The sequence below is a fragment of the Zalophus californianus genome, chromosome 5, assembly GCF_009762305.2.
Source record: "Zalophus californianus isolate mZalCal1 chromosome 5, mZalCal1.pri.v2, whole genome shotgun sequence".
NCBI lineage: Eukaryota > Metazoa > Chordata > Mammalia > Carnivora > Otariidae > Zalophus > Zalophus californianus.
The window spans coordinates 59,430,200-59,453,892 of record NC_045599.1 but is presented as its reverse complement, the minus strand read 5'-3'; the positions used below and the strand labels follow the sequence as shown (position 1 = coordinate 59,453,892).

General features: G+C 43.0%; 1 protein-coding gene across 2 annotated transcripts in view; it reads left to right on the top strand.

The window, feature by feature from the left end:
• ARSB (arylsulfatase B) overlaps window positions 1-22,932 on the top strand; it is a 167,053-nt gene extending 144,121 nt beyond the window's left edge. Inside the window, exons 8-9 of one of the 2 annotated variants that reach the window (XM_027606027.2) lie at window positions 17,580-17,702; window positions 18,490-22,932. In XM_027606027.2, coding sequence (XP_027461828.1) covers window positions 17,580-17,702; window positions 18,490-18,755 — 389 coding nt within the window. In that variant the 3' untranslated portion in view covers window positions 18,756-22,932. The remainder of the gene's footprint in view (window positions 1-17,579; window positions 17,703-18,489) is intronic. The other variant, XM_027606028.2, reaches the window with a different exon arrangement.
• The last annotated feature ends 761 nt before the right edge of the window (window positions 22,933-23,693 follow it).

Genomic DNA, 23,693 nt, shown 5'->3' with positions numbered 1-23,693 from the left:
TGTGGACAGTCTTTCCCAGCTGTGATGTTTTCCCAGTATCGAGTCATCTGAGAAACTTAATAATCACATCATATGAGCTTGGAGATGAAGTTTTCTAAAAATGTGCCTTTCGTTTCTGCTCAAAAAGTTGTGACTGGTTTCCAATTACCTGCTGAAAAAAGTTCTCCCTTCTGTAGTTTGGGGGAACTGATCGGACCCATCCTTTCCAAACTGTTCTCACTGTGTCCCCCCTGCAGCCAGCCAGGATGCCTCACTGTCCTCCAGAGTCAGCACAGATTTTGGGAGTCCTGCCTCGTGCTCCTTCCCTCTGCCTGGGGCACACTCTTCCTCTCCATCCACCTCTCTGAATCCTACAGTCCTTCACTGCCAGCCTTGGTTCCCAAGTCTCACCTCTCCCAGGAAGCTTTCTCTGAAAGCAGTCTCTGGAAGCTGTCTCTGGAATTCTGTGCCACTCCCCACAGTCCTTTGCACATGGCTTGCAAATGCTTGGTGCTCAATTAATGCTTAAATTATTTCAGTTGTGTGCCATTCCTTTGGCACTCGTCACGTATTGCCTTTTATCGACATCTATCTTCCAGTTAACTATAAACTTCCTAAGTAAAGATACTTTCTCATATCTAACATTGTACCGTGGCACATCCTCAGAAAACCTAATTAATTAATGGTTTTCTGTAATTCCCGTGACACCTTGCACAGTTCTTTCCACATAGCATGTATTCAAAACATTCTTGTTGGTTTCTTCTTGTTGTTTTCATACATGATACCTTGTAAATGCAACGCTTCAGTCGGCTCAGGGGGAATGCTTTTGCTGGGAATTCCAGCCCCATAGAGAGACGGTCGGGCAAAATAGTGGGTGGGAAGTCGAGATTGCCAGTGACTATCTAGCCCTCTGTAGACAGCTTCCTGCTTTGCTTCTGCCCAGCTCTAGGTTTGTCATGGAGTGTTCAGTTGCAAATACTCCTACTTCCCTATTTACAATGCTCCTTTTCCAAAAAGGAAGAAGAAGAAGGAAAAGAAGAAGAAGGTGTAAGGGGGGTAGGAGTTGCCCTGGGTATCTTTTTAAATTTTCCATGTGACACACTATACTAGAGCCAGAAGACAGCATCAAAGCAATCAGCTGTATTTTCAGAATTTACTCTGGCTCTGTGGGGTTTTGTTCGCCTAGACTACCATCCTGCAGTAGATGAGATCCCCAATATGATAGGAGGCCCCTCCATTCCATTTCCAAATCTACCTGATCCTCAGCATTCTTGAGTCAGATGGAAAATTCAGTTCTGTCTTATTTTTCTCTGTATATTAATTAGTTTTCTATATGCAGGTCTCAGAAGTGGGGCTTAGCTCTGCCCATCTTCCCTTAATGTGAGCGGGCTAACACTGGTACCGGGGAAAGAGAAGTGACAGCAATGCTTAGCGTCAAGTCCCTCCCACCTGCTTCAGGCTTCAGGTAGAGAGCAGATGACCGATAGGGAGAGAGTGTCTCTCCAGACTGGGGTGGCCGGCACCGGGTCAGATGCTGCCCCCTCTGTGAGCTACTTCCCGAATGTGTGTGGGGTCCCTGGCAGCCAGCACTCTTCAGGAAGCACGTTTGGGATTATGGGTGTGACTGTTAGCACTGGGTTTTCAGGGAGAACACTGGGGCTTCGGGAATCCCGGGATGTTTGTCTGTTGGACTCCCGAGTCAAGCTGTCAGCTTCATATCAGCATCTGCAAATTCGTGAGCATTGAAGGCGGTTGCTCTCTGGAACCAGATCTTCCCAAGTAGGTCTGAGGAGTTGGTGGCAGCTCTTTGACCCTTCATTCTCACTAAATCAGTTGCAGAGCAAAGACCCCCATCTTTGCTTACCTTCTCACATGCGCTTCTAGTTTTCCTTGGAAAGAGAGACTGTGTTCTGAGTGCTGGCTCATGGGAGACCCTGATAGTCTCAAAATATAAAACATCCTTCGTTTCAACCGGGCTGCTGCCAAGAACGAGGGGAGGCTAGAGAGAGCTGTCTCAAATGTTTGCTTTTTTGCCTTTGGCAGGCAGCACCTTGTGGTCCTTATTTGGGTGATTACAGGGTTTGTATAACATGCAGGGCTTTGGGCTGTGGAGGAGCAGGGCTGTGGAGGGCTGTCCTCGGAAGAGTGCCAACTGGCTTGAGCTTTCTGCGCTGTAATTGTTGGCACTGCCGCCCCAGCCTGAGCTCCCGGGGTCAGGAAGGGCAGCATCACCCACCTGCCCAGAGAGGCCAGGCCCACCTGACAGCCATCACAGGCTGATTCCATGGGCAGGGCCCCCCTTCCGAAAGTATTAAATTAGCACTTTTTTTCTACCTTATCCAAAAATGTGCTCAGAGCCTAGACACGTCTTTCCTGCGCACTGGAATACGAACAGTACAACACAGGAAGAGAGAGGCCTTCAGCAAGGCATTTTGGACCATGAGGCTTTGCGGTTGGGATTTCACTAGATGCCATGTGGGGGGGGGGGGGCCGGGGGAGGCTTTCTCCTTTCATCCCCCGCCAGAAAACAGACGACCCAGCCTGGTTCATGCTCATCATCTTAATCACAGGCTGAAGAGGAATATTTTTGGTTAGTTTCTCTTTTTTTATATATACACAGTGCCTATTTATAGCTATTTGCTGACGGACTCTACCAATTACTTTAAAAACTTGTATTTAGGGAGAGACGAACCAAACACGTGAATGCAGAGGAGAGCCATAGTTCTGCTTTGTTGTTTTGCCTGTTGTGGGGCAGGTCAGAATAGAGACGGTAGTTGGCACATGATGACATCAGAACTGGACATGATCATCTGTTATGACTTTAATTGGGGGATGATTAGAGAAAAGACACACTCTTCTGTCTTGTCTGTGTTATTACAAGCTTGCTGGATCCCTTGTGCATGTTTATTCTGGGCACTGTGTGTTGCAAGCCCAGTGCAATTGCTGTCTCCACAGTCATCTCTGACATCCTCTTTGCCACATCCATTGCTCTTTCCCTGCGTTCTCGGACTTTCCTTCTCTCTGACAGTAACCATTTCCTCCATGGAATATTTCCTGTGGCTTCTGAGGCATTTTTCCAGTCTCACTCCTCTTCCTCAGTCTTTCCATGGCTCCTCCCCTCTGCTTTGCCTTTCAGATGTTGGTTCTCTCCAGGGTTCCATATGCCACCCCTTTGTCTTCTCATTCCACATGTTTCTACCACTGTCACTACCACAGGAGGATGTGGAGATAAGGCACCCAGCTTGGTGGGGGGGGGTCTGGGACTTGGCCATGTGTAGCCTACATGAGGGAGGAGCTTTCTTTCTTTCTTTGTTTTTTTTTAAGATTTTATTTATTTTATTTTTGAGAGAGAGAGAGTGAATCTGTACAAGTAGGGGGAGCAGCAAGCAAAGGGAGAAGCCTTCTCCCCACTGAGCAGGGAGCCTGATGTGGGGCTCAATCCCAGGACCCTGAGATCATGACCTGAGCCGAAGGCAGATGCTTAACCGACTGAGCCACCCAGGCGCCCCTGAAGAGGAGCTTTCTATAAAGCTTCTTATGGGCAGATACACAGGATTTCTCTGCCTGCCACCTCTACCCCTCCCCTTGGGCACAGGCTGAAGAAAGGCACAGTGGCTCATGGGGGCCCTGGAAAGGAGGTGGAGCCAGAGAGAGTACCTGTACTGTTGTCCAGGGGTGGAGCGGGGAGGGGCAAGCTGAAGCGGTTGAGGCTGTTTTGATGGTGAAGGCCAGAAATAGAAGAGGGATGTCCAATTCCCTATCTACAAATGCAGGATTGCAAGATGATTGAGGTGCAGCATGTGTGTGCGAGGCCAGACGGCTGGGCTCTGGTCCCATGGTGGCCTGGGCAGGTCAGCCTGGGTTAGAGGCACAGGCAGCTGGACGGAATGAAGAGCCATCTGGGTAGGAGATAAGATTTTGGAGCCTAGAATACCCAGAGGAATGTTGAGAATTGAACTCTAAAACATTTTAGAGATGAACAGAGAAAGAAGAAAAAGCAAAGGAGGCTAAAAAGCAGTCTCCGGTAGAAATAAGAACCAGCCCTGATCGAGCACTCTCTCTGTGCCAGGCGCTGTGCTTAAGTGCTCTGCATGCATGTCCTCATTTAGAGACTGAAAAGGAGGGAGAAGAAAATTTCAAGGAGACAGACACGCCCCCCTCCCTGGATCATCTCTGTCACACTTTATCTGTCCTGTTCAGCCTGTCCTTTGGAGCCTAGCTCAGTGAGCACTGCTTTCCTGCTCCTTCCAGGCAGTTTGTATCTCCCCTGGAATCACCTGGCACTTCGTTCGTTTTATTCACTCAGCCCACAAATGTTTTTTCCCCTGTTTTAGAGTTTATGGTGTTTAATGACATTATCTTATTTTATTTTATTTTTTTTAAGATTTTATTTATTTATTTGAGAGAGAGAGAATGAGAGAGAGAGAGCACGAGAGGGAAGAGGGTCAGAGGGAGAAGCAGACTCCCCGCTGAGCAGGGAGCCCGACGCGGGACTCGATCCTGGGACTCCAGGATCATGACCTGAGCCGAAGGCAGTCGCTCAACCAACTGAGCCACCCAGGCGCCTGACATTATTTTATTATTATCTTCTGGACTCTACTTTATTCATTGTAAAGACTTAGGATCTAGCATGTGGAGTGATCGATCACCAAAATAAATATCTGTTTAATACGCAAATGAATCAACAATATAAAATAGTACATTTATTCAAGATTCAGTGTGAACCAAAGTATGAGAAGCTCTCTCGACAACACGTTTCAGATAGATATTGCTACACTTCTTGGGACAGTCGGGGGCTGAGGATTCACTGAATGCTGGTTTCCTTTTGTTTGGGTTTCCAGTGCCCCATTGACACTCAGATGCTAGATATTAACCCACTGTCGGAGTTCCCTCTGACCCAGGCACACACACTCTCTGAATACTCATTATGCACAATTCAATAATGATTAACATTTGAACTCTGTCTAGGCTGAGCAAGCCACATCAAAGCTCCTTTTTCATTAGGACTTTTAAAATATCAAATATGGACTGAATGAATAAGTGTTGGAGAAACTGACTTTGTAAACTGAAAATCGTAAGGCCAGATTCATTTGAAATATGTCATGTGGAGGGCATATGTAAAAATTATGAGCATTTTGATTTTTCCCTTGTAGGTAATAAATAACATCTGTAATATTCCTCCTCACCTTTTTCTGATTAGCTTTATGTCTGGCATATTTTCCCCAACACTCCTGTTTCGTGTTGCAAGGATTTCGCCAGGGAGAGACAGGACCCTAAAGTAGTGTGGGTGTAACAGAAGACTTGCAGCAATCAAGTCTAAGCCCAGAAATAAGGGGCAGGATGAGTTTGGTGGCGAACCTTTAATGCTTCTCAGGCCTCTCTATGTTACCTTTCTCCAGGGTACACAAGAGCTGCACAGGTCCTAAGGGATGGGCGTACCCCTGAAGGGCAAAGAGCACGTGGCCCACAAGCCAGCTCCACCGCACTCCAGTGCTGACGTGGCTCCCTAGGGCCCCTTGCTCCACACCTGTGCCCATGTGGGGGCATCCAGCAGAGTGGCCTGGGCCACTGGCTTTCACCCTGGGGTCCATGGAGCCCGAGGGGTCCTCTGGGGACTGCTGGCGGCGAATCCAGGTGGAGGTTGGACAACTCTGCTTTTAGCTGTTTTGTATGATGAGCAGCTGCATACCTTTTGTTTGGAGGGAAGCGCCGTGTCAAGACAGTTGCAAGCGTAGTAGGGGCTGCTGCTGAAGATGGGGGTTTCAGGTCACTGAAGGTGACAGACAGCCAGGCAGCCGGTGTTGGGCAGGCTGAGCCTGCCAGGAGGCCTGTGCTGAGCTTGCCGGGCTCAGGGAGCTGTAGTTAAGTCCTGAGGTGACTGTGGGGGGGGGGGGGGTCGGGTGATCCCAGTGGACAGCCAGAATTGGGAATCCCTGATCTATTTCACCCTGTTTTCACAATTTTAACCAGACATCTCATTTAGCATACATAATTTAGGTGGTATTGCCATGTTGTTTTTTTCTACACAATTTTCTTTTTTCATTCGTTTTAAAACCACTTTATTATTTTTTTAAAGATTTTTATTTTTTTTTTTGAGAGAGAGAGTGCACATGTGTGCACAGGGGCAAGACAGAGGGAGAGGGAGAGGGACAAGCAGACTCCACACTGAGCACAGAGCCTGACTCGGGGCTCGATCTCATGACCCTGAGATCATGACCTGAGCAGAAATCAAGAATCAGATGCTGAACTGACTGAGCTGCCCACATGTCCTTTCCTGAGAGAAACCACTTTATTAAGATATGATTGACCTACAAAAAGCTGTGCATATTTAATATTTACAACTTGATGAGTTTTGAGACCATTGCCACAATCTGTGTCATATACAAATTCCAGAAGTTTCCTTACACCCTGTTGTTATTATTTTCTTATGTGTATATAGGTGTGACAAGAACGCTTAACATAAGATCTATCCCCTTAGCAAGTTTTTAAAGACACAATATAGTATTAACTGTGGTCACTGTGCTCTACAGTAGAATTCTAGGACTTATTCATCTTACATAACTGAAACTCTGTGCCCTTTCACTACCACATTTCCCCGTTCCCTCGTCCCCACGCTTTTCTAATAATATCTCGGTTCCCGTGGTAGCTGGTCCAGGTTTCACGGTTGTTACAGGTTTGGGCAGCTGACCATACCTTGATTTTGATGGCTGTCAATCAAAGGCCACAGGTTGAACCTAAATTGAAATGATTTATTTCAATTGGTCAGTTAGTTTATCCATGTACCCAGTCGTATGGCAACTGCTGTGGGAATTCAAGAGACTTGTATTTTTATACTTACAGTGAATGCAAAGAACACTCACCACCCCCAGGATCTCATTCCATCCTCACAATTGTCCTGTGAGGTAGGCATTATTTTTCTCCTCATTTTACATACAAGAAAACAGGAATTCAGAGTGGCTAAATGACTTAGTGGATTATTCATTCTAAAGGCTATTAAAATGTACAGTGGTTTCTCAGAGTTCTTTCTCAGAACTAGCAAGTAATAGTAATAGTATAAGGAATGCTGCTGGTAAATTCCTAACTGTTCTGTAAATCCCAGCTTGCAAGCTGCTGGAGCCATACCTACGGCCAGTAGGGTCTGTTTCCATCTCTGAAAATTGAGTAAAAGTTTCAGTAAAGCATCAGCTCAGAGTGTGGGGTTCTAGCTCTTGTTTTATTGGGAACTATTTTTAGAGAAAAACTTCTGTTTTTAGATCTAGAATGACTTTCAAAACAAGAATCAAGGCAACAATGAACACATTTGCATCTGGGTACGTAAGTCCTTACCAGATAGCGAGATGAGAGGCAGCTATGGCCTGAGCCCACAGTTTTCAGGATGTGTCAAGCCATGAGCAGACTAGAGATCTGATTCACATGTCCGCCCAGAGCGACCATCCAGATGGAGCCCAAATGCGCTGAGGGGGATGCTCGGGCTGTGGGCAGTGGGGCTCAGACCAGGTGACACAGTAAGGACCTCGGTGACTTGAACTGCCCTTTGATTTGGGGCTCCTTTGAACTTTTCTTGGATTGAGCCATGAAGAAATTGGCCAGCCAGTCAAATGTTGAGCGTAAACAAAACTTTGGTGTTTTAATTATGAGGCACATTTGGCTCATGTAATAAACTAACACATTTGCCTGTTCATTAAAAAAGACAACCTGGCAGGATTCCATATTTAAAAATACCTTGATCACCAAATATCTGGGAAAGCTGGGGTTTTCCCCACTTAGCCCAAGTGAGTACGTTTTGTGCAAAGTACAAGTGCATATGCCGTAAAAGTCCAAAGATGGCCTCCCAGCAGCAAGAGAATAAAATGGGTCACTAGAGGTAGAATAAACTTTTAGCCTGGTCTTTGTAAATTATAAACATGATCAAAAACAGAAAGGGCTCAGTAGAAATGAAGGACAGCCCATGCAGCAGGGCAGAAAAGGGACTAAAGCCTAAAGTAGCAAATTAAAGCTTCACTATTAATGCTTTCTCACCCTAACCCTGTTCAAACTCCAGAACATATGTGTAAGGGAGCAAATATAGGTCCTCTCCAGACCCAGACTGGAGGCGTGGTTTGTTTGGTTAGGATTTTAGCTTAGGGTGTCTTTTTTTTTTTTTCTGGTATAATAATGACTTCTGCCTACTTTTCTCCTCTTTATAAGGTCTTCAGTAAAAGAGGATATAAAAGAAAAAAACCTATCTTATATTGGTAATAGCTACCATTCAGTGACCATCATTACTAGCCATTATTACCTATTTCACAGAGCTCTTGCAAGGATTAAATGAGTTAATATACATAGAACACTTAACACAGCATTTTGTAAGCATGTAGTGAGTGCTTTTAAGTATTAGCATTATAACCTTTAATGTTGACAATGGTAATACAACATACCAGATACTGTGCTAAGCACTGGATATGCCTTCTCTCACCTGCTATTACTGTATTACCTTTATATAGTAAACTGAGGCATGGGGAGTTAGGAAAGTTGCCCGAGATTGCATAACTCGTATCAAAACCATTTATTGTGCACTTACTATCTGCCGGATGTAGTGCTAATGAGCATTTTCAGTGTATCCGCACATTTAGGCCACACAAGTCCTGTGAAATAGATGATATTATCCTCATTTTGCAGATGAGGGAATGTAGGTCTAGGGAGATCACCTAACCCCTAAGCTCACACAGCCATTGAATAATGGAGCTGAGATTTGAACCCAAGCAATCCTGCTCCAGAAGGGCCTGCTGTGTCCTGCTGTGTGCTGTGGCCTTCTAGGAGATGGGTGGGCAGGGGCCTCCCTGCAATCGCAGGCCCTCTCCTCGTCCTGATTATCATCCCTTGCTGTACTTTCCTGCAGACTCACAACATTAACTCTTCCCAAGCCACATTCTCCAGCCACACCCAACGCATACTTGAACAACATCCCAGAGAAGAAGAGACCCAGACCATCCCCTTCACCCGTGCACTGATGCCTGGGACTCCTCCCTTCCCTGCCTTATTTTCTCTAGCCATGAAAACTTGGTTTTCTACGAACTTTCCTCTTATTTGCAAGTCAGCTAAGATGTTTATTTTATTTAAGCCTTGTACCGTTAAAAGCCTCAAGGGGTATACACCAAAATGTTAACAGCAGCTAATACATTTAGAGATAGTTTAAATTTTCCTGTTCATACGTTTTTGTGTTTCCAACTTACGTACAAGAAACATATAAATTACATAGAAATATAACGTATTTTATAAAGTAGAGTCCTAGGCTGTATTGGACAGTAGTTCCCAAAGAGTGATGAGGATGCATTCATTGTACAGTCAAGAAACAAGGCTGCCTTTCATGAACACCAGAAGATCAGAAGTATCTCCTGGCACCCCTCAGTCCCTTTCCCATTTGATGAGTCCATCACCCACCACTAATTAGTATCTTTCCAATTGTTGTTTAGCTGCAGACCCTTTCTTCAAACAAAAATGTAGAGAAGTATAATATATTTAGCAAACACTACAAATTCTTCCTTAAGAGTTAACCAACACTGAGTGAAATGAAGACAGGGAACTGGACCCTGCCCCATAAATCACTATCCCATCTAAAGACAACTCCTAAGGTGCTTCTGGAACCCCTTCTGGCTCTGGAGAACACATTCTCCACTGGAAACCATGGACCCACCTCATTCTAGAAGCTCGAACTCCTTCAGGTTTCCAGAGGGTGCTCAGATAAGGAGCTCTAGAAGTTTACTACATATTATGTAAGATAGTGATTTCCTTCATTTGCCCGAAAATGTTTTGCTCATCTCCTTTTTTATATCCAACATCAGTACACATGACTGGTCCATCTTAAACTGAGTATGTCTGTCTGGCCAGAAAGCTCTATCTCAGAGGTGGCTATCAGCTCCAAAGGAAAGGAGAAAGATTTTTTTATGCTGTGCTTCTCTTTGAACCCCTCATTTCTGCCCAGAGGTTAGCAAATCCAGTGTCCTTTTCTCCTCCGTCCAGCAGCTTGCATGACTCTCGGAGTATGCTAAGCACCATTGAAGTTTACCCTCTAAAGGGGTAAATTGTGTCATATGTGAATTATATCTTAATGAAGGTCTTAGAAAAAGAAGTTTAATATTAAAAAATACTTAAATTCCTCTTGTGCCTCCCTGTTGATGAGAAGAAAAGGGACAGTTCCTCAGGCTGGCTTGTCACGCTCCCCGAGGCTGTTTCACACGCGTACCAGCCACCGGGCCTAAGCCTCCAGCAGCACTTGCCTCCCTGTCCATTAGAGGCTCTCCGTCACTGAGACTGCTTCTCTCATTCTTCGGGCTCAGAGTACCTTCTCCACCTTCTGTTGGGCCAGTTTGCAGTCATCTGCTGTTTCAGCAGTGCTCGTCATTGATGTGCCTGGGCACTGGGTGAGGCCTTGGGGTTATAGGGCTAAATCAGACCCAGGCCGTACCGTACATTGTGTTATGCTGGAAGAGGGGTGGAGTGCTGGATACCAAAAACGTGCATCCTTCAGGTCCTGCCTAAAGTCCCGCTTTCTTCATCTATCTTCCTGTGTGCCTCAGCCTGTATCGACTTCTTCCTCCTGTGATCTTTTGTAATATTTTCTGTCTGACCTTAATGATCTTCTTCCTGATGTTGTTTATTCAACCACTTGATATGTAATATCTTCCTAATTAATTTGTGTGATTGCAAATACACAGCTCCCTTGCGTATGGTTTTCTATTGCAACAGTAACAAATTATCACAAACTTTGCGGCTTAAAAGAACACAGACGTATTGCCTGACAGTTTTGTTGGTCAAAAGTGCGATATGGGTCTCACAGGGCCAAGGTCAAGGTTTCAGAAGTGCTATATTTCCTTCCAGAGGGTCTAGTACAGAATCCATTTCCTTTGCCTTTTCCAGGCTCTGGGGCCGCTCACATTCCTTAGCTCATGGCCCCTCCTCCAACTGCAAAGTCAGCAACACTGCCTCTCAGACCCATCTCCCTCTGACCAAGTCAGGAAAGAGTCCCTGCTTTTATGGACTCATGGTTAGACTGGGCCCACTCCAATAATAGGAGATAACCTCCACATTTCAGGTCCTTACCCTTAGACATATGTGCAAAGTTTCTTTTGCCTCTGTAAGGCAACATAGCACAGGTTCCTGGGAAGTTAGGACATGGACATCTTTGGAAGTCACTATCTTGCCTTTCACCCTGTTTTATACTATTTTGTATTACATATGAGATGGATGGAAAAAGAAAATATGCAAACACTAACAACGGTGATGATAGCTAATAATCTGTACATCAAAGTAGACTAAAGGGGGAAAGCGTTGTTGGAAATAAAGAGAGGCTTCTCAAAATTATAAAAAGAGGAATCAGCCAGAAAATTATAATGCTTCCAAATGGGTAAGCACTTAATAATATAGTCTCAAAAAATAACAAAGCTTGGAGGAGAAAGAAATTCTCAGTCGCAGTAAGAAATTTTCTACATAATTCTCTCAGTAACTATTAGAACAAGCGAACAAACCAAAAAGTCAGTACAGATGTAAAACATTTGAACAGCATAGTTAACAAACTATGATATATATGGATCACTGCACCTAACAACTTGAGAATACATGTTTTGTTTTGCTTTTTTAAGTGAGAATGGAACATTATACAGTTGACCACGTACTGGGCCATAAAGCAAGTGGAAACATATTTCAAAGGATTTAAATCATATACTGTACATCTAACATGATCCTAAAGTTAAAAGTTTATTTTTTAAAAATCCATGGAGCTATTTTCTAATCGTAATGGAATTAAACTGGAATTAGTAACAAAAGGATAACAGGAAATTCTCAAATGTTTGGACATTAAGAGATACACTTTTCAACAATCCATGAGTCAGAAAGGAAATTATAATGAAAATTTGAAAATATTTTGATCTGAATAACAAAGATGCATATTTAAAGCTTACATGATAAAAATAAATTGGTGCTTGGATGAAAATTTATAGTATTAAATGTATATATCAGAAATGAAAAAGTACTGAAAATTAATTACTTAGGAAGCTATAAATAGAAGAGCAAATTAAGGGGTGCCTGGGTGGCTCAGTCAGTTAAGCATCTGACTCTTGATTTCAGCTCAGGTCATGGTCTCAGGGTCATGAGATCGAGCCCCAAGCTGGGTTCTGCGCTGGTGTGGAGACTGCTCAAGATTCTCTCTCCTTGCTCCTTCTCTCCGCCACCCCCCCTTAAAAAAAGAAGAGCAAATTAAGCCAAAAGGAAACAGAGGGAAGGAAATAATAAAAAGAAGAGGCAAATTTATGAAATAGAAAACAAACATACTACAGAGAGGGACTACTAGGTAAAATGTTGGTTTGAAAAGACTAATAAAATCAATTAACCTTTAACAAAATTTATCATGGGAAAAAAAGTGGAAAAGACACACTGCCAGTATCAGGAATGGAAAGATATTACTACAGATGCCACAGACATTAAAAAGATAATACAGAGATAAAAATTTGTATGAACTAAACAAATTCCCAATACACTTTACTGAACTAAGAAAAAGAGAAATAGAGGATCTGAAGAGTTTTATATCTGTTAAAGAAATTAAATTAATAAATAACCTGCCCACAAAGAAAATTCTAGGCCCCCATTGTTTGACAAATGAACTCTTGCAAATATTTAGGAAGTAACATCCATCTTACACAAACTCTTCAGGGAACACTTCCAGTTCCTTTTATAGGACCAATATAACCTTGACTCAAAAACATGACAATATTTCAAGAAAAAAATTAATAGAGCAATTTCTCTCTTAAGCGTAAGTGCAAAAACTCTAAAATAAATGTGAATCCAGGAAATATAATCAATCCCAAACAAAATGTGAATCCAGCAATATATAAAAATGACAAGCTTCATGATGAAAAGGGGTTTATTCCATAAATGCAAGGTTGGTTTAGCATTTAAGAATCAATAAATATAATTCATTGTGTTAAAAGATAAAAGAATAATTATGTGATATTTTCAGACGCAGAGAAAACATGGTAAAATTTAACATCCACTTATGATTAAAAAAAAAACTTAGTGAATTGGGAGTAGAAAGGATCTTCTTTAATCTGATAAAGCATAGCTACAAAAATTTTATATTGACATCATACTTAACAGTAAAATATTAAAAACTTTTCCCCTGAAATCAGGAATGAGATAGAAATTCTCACTATCACTACTTTTATTCAAATTTATACTAGAGACTTTGTCCAGCGTCATAAGGTAAGAAGAAAACTAAAAGATATAAGATGGGGAGAAGCCAATGTCATTGTTTGCAGGTGTCATGATAGGATGCATAGATAATCCAAGGACTCTATATAAACAAAGGATTAGAATTAACAAATGAATTTTGCAAAGTCACTGGGAACAAGGTCAATATCTAAAAAAGCCAATTGTATTTGTATATGCAACATCCAGAGTATGAAATAAACTTTTAAATGTTGTTTATAATAGTATTAGAACACATTAACCAACTAGGAGTAAACCTAAGAAAAGACATATAAGACCTCTCCACAGAAAATCATAAACTATTTTCAAGAGAAGATACAGGGATCCACCACACTCATGAGTTGTAAGTCTCAATATTTTAAGACAGCAATACCCCCAACTTGCTCCCTGGAGTCAATATCATCATAATCAATATCCCAGCAGCTAGTTTGTGAAATTTAACAAGCTACTCCTAAAATTTATATTGAAAATGCAAAAGGCCAATAATGATGAAATCAGTCTGGAAGAACAACAAATTGGGGACTTATACTAGCAGGTAGAAGAACATATGATAAATCTACAGTAATTAAAATAGTGTGGTATTAGCATAAGGATAGACAAATAGACCAGTGGGATAGAAGGCTGTCCATTGCAGTAGTCACTAGTCACATTGGCAGTTTACGTTTAAATTAATTTCCTCAGTTGCACTAGCTGCATTTCACATGCCCAGTAGCCACGTGTGGCGAGTGGTTGCTGCAATGGACACCACAGGTAGAGAACATTTCCGTCACTAAAGAAAGTTCTATTGGACCATGCTGCTTCAGAGACAGATTCACCATAAATGGAAATAAGATGTTTGACAAAGGTGTCCCTGAAGATGAGTAGAAAATAACAGTCTTTTCAATAGTCTTGGTCAGATGATAGCCATCTTTGAAAAATGAATCTCAAGTCCTACCTCACTTCACACACAGCAGTCAATTCCCTGTGGGTTCTGAGTCTAAATGCAAGAGGCTGTGGAACCTTCATGCAAGGGAGTAACATCCAGCAATGGAAATGAATGAAGTGCTGGGAACAGGCTGAACCTCAACACCAAGGGTGAATCTCACAAACAGTATGAGATCACTTGGAGCCAGAAATAAAAAAGAACAAGGTGTATGGTTTCCGTTTACATGAAGTTCAAAAGCAGGCAGAAAGAACTCTACTGTTGGATAGCAGCTACCTTTGAGAGAGGGGAGGTGACTGAAGGCTGCCCACATGGGCTTCTGAAGTCCTAGGAATGTCCTCTCTCTTGAGTGGGCTGTGTCTACAGGAGGGTCCAGTCTTCATCAGCATCTTCTGTGCACTTTTCTCTATGGGTGTTATTTAAAAATGTTTTGTAAAGCAACCCTTGGACTGATACGGAAAAAGAAAGGTAATTCTTGCTGACTGAATGATTTTAAAAAGTGAAGATTCTGTCTAAAATGTTTAGATAGGCAACAATTTTAAGTCTGAAAGTATCAGGTATAGGGTATGGAGAAAGGGAGATGTTACTGGTAGGAGGGCCAATTAACATGTGTTGTAAAGTTGGAAAGGTGTGCACCTTGCAACCAGACAGTTTTGCTTCCAGACACAAATCCTAGAGAATTTCTTGCTCGTGTGCACAAGGAGACATGGGCAACAGTGCTCATTTCAGGAGAGTTTATAATAGAGGGAAAAAAAGAATAATTGAAGTAACCAAAATGCCTAACAGAAAAATGGATAAATAAAATGTGATTTTTTTTATATAGTGAAAAAACAGTTAAAAGGAATATATATATATATACGCAAACATAATCACAGAGCTCTAAAAATACTGTAATGGATGAAAAAAGCAAGTTGCAGAATATGTTTAACATATATATGGACATTTTTAAAGTATAAAACAGGTCTGGATATTATTCTTTGATGCATGCATATGTCACTCAATTTTTAAATGGCTGCAGGATACACTGGGCACCGAAACCGTGATAGCAGCGGCCTCGGGGCGGGGGAGGAGGGGGCTGGGGAGGAGACCGAGATTGAGGATGGGGACAAATTGTCACATGGAAACTGTCCCTTTGTTTTCATTGTTCTGTTTCCTTTTTTTTTTTTTTTAAGCAAACATGACAAAATGTTAACATTCTAGGTGTTGACTTGCAAGATGTTAGTCAGATTATTCCTTGTAATTTTCTCTTTGTTTAATTTCTCAATAAGAAAAAAATAGAGCTGACATAATAGCACCTTCTGTCATTTAGTCTTAGACTTATTTATTGTTTAGATATTTTATGTTCCTGTTTGTTTTAAGAAAAAAATGTATATAAATATAAGTTTAGCCGAGACATCTAAATTTCCTCTCTTTGTTTATGTATGCAAAGCATACTTGTTTGATTTAACATTCTCTGGTATCACAATGTGTCCTTTGTGCGAGCTTGTGAGGAGTAAATCATGAGGGCTCACAGTCCCACCACAGTCTGTGTATTAAGAACGCATTTCCTACGATAGACATCCTCTGCACCTCGATCTCGGCAAGCATCCGTTTGTATTGGAGCCAAAATATCCACAAGCAGGCAGAGAAACAAGAAGTCAAAAAGATCTGCTGTTTGGTGCTAAGGATTTGTTGGTACATGATTGTGAAGACTGAAGGTCTAAAACCACTGATGTTTATTGGCTCCGTCTCCAGTATGTCCCTCCAGGGTCATTTCCACAAGACTGACCAGAAGAACAGGACCCTGCCTTTGCCCCCACAAACAGTGCTTCCCGCAGGAAGCCCTGGGCAGCAGCACAGGAGGCCGGTTTGGCAGGGAGGAGGGTCAGAGTCTTTATGACAGGATGGTGGACAAATGGGCTAGCCGCCATGGTGGACAGCGGATTGTTCCTGACATAGCACACACACACACAGCTATTAGCCCTTGGGTGGGTGGTCTGGGAGCCTTTGGAAATACACCCAAGGTGATTTGCTGTGACCATGTTTGAAAAGTTGACAGGTAAATGTGGACTGAAAACAGACTAGATATTTTAGAGTTAGGCCCAAAATCGAGGCTTTTAAACATGCACAGGTATGACTGAGTTGGGGACCTCCATATCTTGTCCTCACAGATAGACCAGGTCTTTTTTTTTTTTTTTAAGATTTTATTTATTTATTAGAGAGAGAGCACAGCGGGGTGAAGGGCAGAGGGCGAGGGAGAAGCAGACTCCCCACTGAGCAGGGAGCCCAACAAGGGGCTCAATTCCAAGACCCTGGGATCATGACCTGAGCTGAAGGCAGACACTTGACCAAATGAGCCATCCAGGCACCCCCTCCAACCAGGGTGTTTAACTAGAGTAGAACTCAGGTCTTGCTTGCTGCACCTTATTCACTCTTCACAAGCAGGCCACAGAGGGAGTTATCCAAAAGAAGGAACTGAGCATGCTCATTTCAGACCTTTTGTCTGTCTAATTTTAGGGCCAGCCTGCCCCCAGGATATATGTAAGCACTCAGGTCTGCTCTCAGTTCCGAGGGAGTCCAGTGGGTGTCCCGCAAGATCAGCGATGAGTGATTTAGTCTTTCTAAGTCAAGGGTCAGTTAGTAGAAAGGCCTCTCTGCCACAGATCTGAAGCTATCTTCTCTTCAGTCAACTTTATCAGTAACAAAGGCAATTATTTTTAACTCCAACTGTCTGGTCTCCACCTTTCAATTGGTTCCAAATTCAAGAAGGTGGGGGAGTAGGTACTATTAACTGCTCCCCTCAAAAACCTAATAGTCAATTAGTATAAGACCCCAAGATGATAAATTAAGGTAATCCAAGAATTTGTATACCAATTCATTCTTACACCCATAATTATCCTGTTTGAATAGTTAACTGAGCGTTGCTCAGTTAGTTTTAGATTTCATCAGTGTGGTTAAACAAATAAATATAGTACTATTAATCATGGCATGACTGAACTCTCATAGCTTGAGAGAGACTCCATTAAAATGTACATGTTATAATCTATTTCATTATCTACATAGGGATAAGTATATATAGAAAATATATTCATCTAATCTGATCATTTAACAGCAGAAAGAGAAGAGGCACACACAGAAAACAACCTACCCTGCTATAACGGAACTCTGTTTTACATAGGGCCAGCTGTACATTGGCAGAACATAGTGATTTTAAGGATGAATTAGTGTTCTAATCTCATTGGGATTCCCTTTATATTTGTGGTGGTTTATGACTGATGTTTAATGGAACTATAGCTTTCTGTTTATATTTAATAGAAGATTCATTTCTGTGGTGGGATACACATTTACACTCCAGAGTTGAATAAAAGCTACCATTCTACAAGGAGGATATTAAGTGTTGATTTATAATGACACATTTCAATAACAGTGACCTAAATGCTTCCACACTGTTTCTTCCCAGGTCCTGGGAAGAGCCTGGCTCCAGCAAAGGATGATTCTTCTCATCCGGAACATTTCGCCTTCAACACATCTCTCCATGCTGCAATTAGACACAGGAATTGGAAACTTCTCACTGGCTACCCAGGTAGAATGCTGAGCATTTCCCCCCAGAACAGCGAGGAAAATTTTACCAAAGTGACGACTGCCTTTTGCAGAACATACCTCTGGGGCTGCTGAATGAGGAATGGTTTGATCTCCTGTCCTGACAAAAGAAGACTGAGCATTAACTGTAGGTGGGGGGTGAAAGGAAGCAATGTCACTGTAATGTGTCGTGGAAAATAAGGATTTCAGAGATGTGTGGCTGTCGCGCACAGCTCATCTAGCCAGCAAGGAAAATCTCTGAAAGCTACATCCTCAACCAATTGCAGAGCCGAAGGAGGTGGTTGCTTCCCCTGAGCACATTCTCTAAAAGTGACGTCTTTTACATACTTTTAAAATGTGGGTTGTGATGGCTAAGACTGTGATGCCATTAGCAGTGTTTATAATGATGACATTCTTGGCATTTGTGGCCAGATAATTCTTTGTCTGGTGGTGCGCCGTGTATTGCAAGATGTCTTAGCTTCCCTGGCCCATGAGCACGGTATGCCAGTAGCAGCTCCCCTAAGTCACTGTGACAACTGAAAATTCCCCCGCCCCCACCCGCACGCACGCACTTTCCTGGAAGCCCCTGGTTGTGAAGCCCTGAACCATGTCTGGTTAAAGCACCAGAAGTCAGAGACTGAGATACATGTTGGTACAGCATCAAGGGCCGCATGTTTGTCATGTGTTCCTGCCCACGTCCCCACTCAGCCTTCTCCCCCAGTCTCCTTCCTTGAAGTGCGAACCTGCCTATGATGCTTCTCCCCCAGTAAACTCTTGCATTTCTTTGCCAGGCTGTGGTTGCTGGTTTCCTCCACCGTCTCAAAACAATGTTTCTGTGATACCCTCATCGGACCCACCGACCAAGACCCTCTGGCTCTTTGATATTGACCAGGACCCAGAAGAAAGACATGACCTGTCAAGAGACCATCCCCATATTGTCAGGCAGCTCCTTTCCCGCCTGCAGTTCTACCACAAACACTCGGTGCCTGTGCACTTCCCGGCGCAGGACCCGCGCTGTGACCCCAAGGGCACTGGGGCCTGGGGCCCATGGATGTAGGACTTCTGCAGCCCTGGGGAGCCAGACCACCTTTCTGGTACAAGTTGGACTGCAGGCCTTTACTCCTGTACCTCTTGTCTCATTTGCTCTCCCAGCCTGGGTTCCCCTGGCCCTTCTCTTGTTCCTCAACCACGCTGAGGTGTCTCGTTGCAACCCCCAGTGCATTTAAGAAGCTGATAAAACCTGGAACACTCCTGTTGTTGGCCAGGGTGTGTGTCTAGGGGAGAGGGTGGCTGAGTTCAATCTCTTGTTCCTGAGCCATGGGACAGCTAGGGACTTGACTTGGAATAGGAGGTTCTCACTGAGTCCTGGAGGCTGTACAGCTGGCTCTTTTTGCCTCGCAAGTCAGATGTTAGATCTCCCTCTGCCAATAGCTGGGTTTTATTGGAGTGCCTCATGTTTCTTGTAACAAATGTAGGGAGCAGACAGCTTTTAATGGTTCTGTTGGCCAGGGGATCTCCCTGTCTGTGAGCTATCATGTTCAGGCATTCCATGTGAATAACCCCCCTTGGTTCACCCCTCACTTACTCACCCTGTCACTCATCTCATCGTGGAGCGTAAGGCCCATTTCATAGTTACGGTCAGCATGGCAATATGCCTGCTTCTTGGTTTTGGTTATTACAATAAAGAAATGTGTTTTTATCCCCAGTTTTTTTTTTTTTTCCAGCCACTGCTCATTTTGCCTAGACTTCCTGCTACCCCCTCTCCCCTGTGGTTCTTTTCCTAACCTCCTTTTGACTCAGGCATCCTGTGCCTGGGAAGGCTGCTTCGCCTCTCCACTCTGAGCACCACTGGTTTTTGGAAGACTGCTGTGCCCTATCTTCCTTCTGCCGCTAACACTGAAGCTAAGAGCCCTGCCCAGAGAAGGTGGTCGAGTCTGGCTCTGCAGGCATGCTCATGGTGGACAAGAAGTGGCCGAGTGTCATTAACAAGTCTGTGTCATCTGTTTGGTGAAGACTTTTCTAAGTTGCAGAGTTTATTTTCATGATCATGGCTTTGTCTCATAATGTATTATGAGTTGCATGCTATTCCCTAGCAATTAGGAGAAACCCCAGGAAACAATAATTTTGTCTTGGGATGATGGAAGTGGGCAGTTTGAAAGGAAATGGCCAGCATCTGAGATATTGGGCCTCAGTAAAGCAAAGGAGAGCACACCCACGTTTCCCTTACTTTCACTTCTACTGCTTGTGTTGAGGTTCTGGGGTGGGGGAAAGAGGATGCACAGTTTGACCTGCCAGCCCTTTCGCAGTCCCACTGATGTCCTACTAATGTGGATCTGTCCAGATTAGCTCTCAAGAATGTCACACTCAGACTCAGTTTTGCTGTTTGCAGAAACTATACTCTTTTTCCCATGAGCTCCACTGTTTTGTTCACTGCTCGTCACCAATGCCTGGATCAGTGCCTGTTACAAAGAAGGTAGTCAGTACTTTTTTTTTTTTTTAAATGAATGAATGGACAATTGAACAAAAGAGAAAGTCGCACACCATGCAAGTGCAGTGAGCTAAACACATCCTCCAACTGTTGCGTTTCTGTTCTCAAGCTGCCCTCCTGGGGTAGGAACAGAATTTGCATATCTGGATGGTCACAGACACTCCGTAGTGAAGCCATAATGTCCTCTCCAGGAGAGAAAAGGGGAAACACGCCTGCCAAAGATACTCTTTTGGCAATAATCCTCCACTCTCTTCTTTGTAGGACACTAGAAACTAAAACCAGCCAACAATGTGCTATGGGTCCTGGTGTAGCCATCCTTCAATTCAGTAACAATATTTTCTGGTCACCTCTAATATGTATTGTATTAAAATAAGATGATTGGAAGGAAATGGTGCTAGAACTAAAGACACCTATTATCAACCTCTACCCCGCTCCTGGGTTGGCAAACGGTCAAAATGCCATCACCTACCACCCCCACACCTGTGGCAGATACTATGAACTAACTGAGCCCAGATGTTCCTCTGGATCCTTCTAACCACAGTGTCTATTAATACCAGAAGACTAGAGGCCATCACTACATGACACCTGTTTACCCTCCCTGCTGTGCTCCCAGGGCCGCCCCAGTTCTAGTCTGTTGGTGGCCAAGTACAACATGGATGTTCTGCACTCGGTGGATTTAAAGGGAGTTGTAAAAACTACTTGTCGTAAAACTTTTATTTGATATTTTATTTTATCCATAATAGAATGTATCTCATTAGGTTTCTTTATTCTGTTATAAGGATGTGAACAGATTCATATTAATGTTGTTTCTCTCCAAATTCACTCACCTTTAAAGAATAGTTTTATTGATTTAATGGTCTTTCTTTGTTACTACATGATTGTTCCAGATCTGGGGAACAGAAAGTTACTTTATCCTTTAAAATGTGTCAATGGGGAGTTTCCATTTGAGTGGTGAAAAAGTTCTGAAACTGGACAGTGGTGGTGTTGGCACAACATGCCTCTGAATTGTATACTTTAAAATGGTTAAGATGATAACTTTTATGTGGTTTTGCCACAATTTTTTAACGTGTTGGCCCATTTTATGGTATGTAAATTACATCTCAATAAAACTGTTAAATAAATAAACGTAGCAAAAATATCAGAACTGAAAAAAACACGCCAGTCATTTGCCCCAAGAGTGCAAACTATAAAATAAGTTATTGAAGGGAGGTCAGGAGAGGGTAGGAGTGAATATAAAGTGAGAATAAGAGAGTGTGTTTGTTCTCTGTTGCTGTATAACAAATTACTGCCCAATTTAGCAGCATAAAACAATAAACATTTATTACTTCCCACACTATAGGGGGGTCAGGGCTCTAGGAGTGGTTTAGCTGGGTGGTCCTGGCTCAGGGCCTCTCATGAGATTATAGTCAAGCAGCTGGCCTGGGCTGCAGTCATCTGAAGGCTTGTCCGGGGCCAATGGATCCCCTTCTAAGATGACTCAGTCACAAGGCTCTTGGTTGGAGGCCTGTGTTCCTCGCCCTGTGGGCTTCCCCACAGGCTGCTTGAATAGCCTCACACATGGCAGGCAACCTCCAGCGGAGCAAGTCGTCTGGAGAGACACAGAGCAAGAGGAGGTTACCGTGTGCCTTAATAACTCCACCTCCAAAGTGCTACCGTGTCACTTCTACCTTTTTGTGCTTCCTTAAAAATGAGTCACAAAGTCCAACCTTTACACAAGTGAGGAGAATTTAGGTCCTGCCTTTTGAAGGAAGTGTCAGATATGTGGACATATTTGATACCACCATGGACAACAGAGGAGAATGGGCGAATGGAGCCCCCTGGGGAATAGATTGTCTGATCAAGGCCACATGCATTGATCAAATTCTGGTAGTTGAAGACAGATGGGAGAAAAAGCATCCAACTTTGCTATTTAGTGGTTAGAAGGACCATGGACTAATCATTTAACCCTCTCTACGCCTCAGGGTTTTTTACTGGTAGGGTGATGGGTGGGCTGAACTGAGTAGATACGTTTTGCCCAGAACAATGCCTGACACATAGTATATGTTAAATAGATGGTGTTTGACTGACTCTCAGAGGACTGAATTCCAGTGTAAGAATGTGAAATAAAACTGTGCTGGGGCACCTGGGTAGCTCAGTCAGTTAAGCACCCAACTCTTGAATGTGGCTCAGGTCATGATCTCAGAGTTGTCAGATCAAGCCCTATGTCGGGCTCTGCACTCAGCAAGAAGTCTGCTTGAGATTCTTTCTCTCTCCCGCTGCCCCTCCCCCGCCAACTCTCTCAAATAAATCTTAAAAAAAAAAAACTGCTAAAAATAGGCCTGAGACTGTGCTCCATCTTGAAAACCATTCGTTTCCTGAAAATATTTAAAAAACTAATATTTTGAATGCTTACTATATTCCAAGTATTGTACAAGGTGCTTTAAAAGAATTATCTTGTTGCCCAAGAAAAATAAAGGCAATTTTCTTCTTAAGAAAAAAATAAAAGAATTATCTCATTTAATATAATTTTAAACTAACCAGAGGTAATGTTTATAAAATCTGTTCAATCTTAATTATAAAAGACATACTTGGTTTTCACCCCCCTTACATTTTAAAAATATCCAATCTTTATCCAAACATATAATTACTTAAATCAAGAAGATAAGAAGAGGGGCGCCTGGGTGGCTCCGTTGTTAAGCATCTGCCTTCGGCTCAGGTCATGATCCTAGGGTGTCGGATCAAGCCCCGTGTCGGGCTCCTGGCTCAGCAGGAAGCCTGCTTCGCCCTCTCCCACTCCCCCTGCTTGTGTTCCCTCTCTTGCTGTGTCTCTCTCTGTCAGATGAATGGATAAAATCTTTAAAAAATAAATAAATAAATAAAAGAATCATTTTGTTTTTTTAAAAAGTTCACCAGAGAAATACCCCGTGTCAATCAACAAACAAATGGATAAACGAATATTATTCAGCCATAAAAAGAAGTGGAGTTCTGATACATGCTTCAACATGGGTGAACCTTGAAAATATTAAACTACAAAGCCAGACACAAAAGGGTAGATATTATGTGATTCCACTTACGTGAAATGCCAAGAATAGGCAAATTAACAGAGACAGAAATTAGATTAGAGGTTACCAGGGGCTGAGGGGAAGGAAGAACGGGAGCTATTACTCAATGGATAGAGTTTCTTTTGGGGTGATGAAGACATTTTAGAAATAGCGGTGATGATTGCACAATAGTGTAACTGTAATTTTTTTTAAAGATTTTATTTATTTATTTGAGAGAGAGATAGTGAGAGAGAGCATGAGAAGGGAGAGGGTCAGAGGGAGAAGCAGACTCCCCGCTGAGCAAGGAGCCCGACGCAGGACTCGATCCCGGGACTCCAGGATCATGACCTGAGCAGAAGGCAGTCGCTTAACCAACTGAGCCCCCCAGGCACCCAGTGTAACTGTAATTAATGCCGTTAAATCATACACTTAAAGTTGGTTAAAATGACAAATTTTATATATATAGAAATTTATATAGAGAGAAATG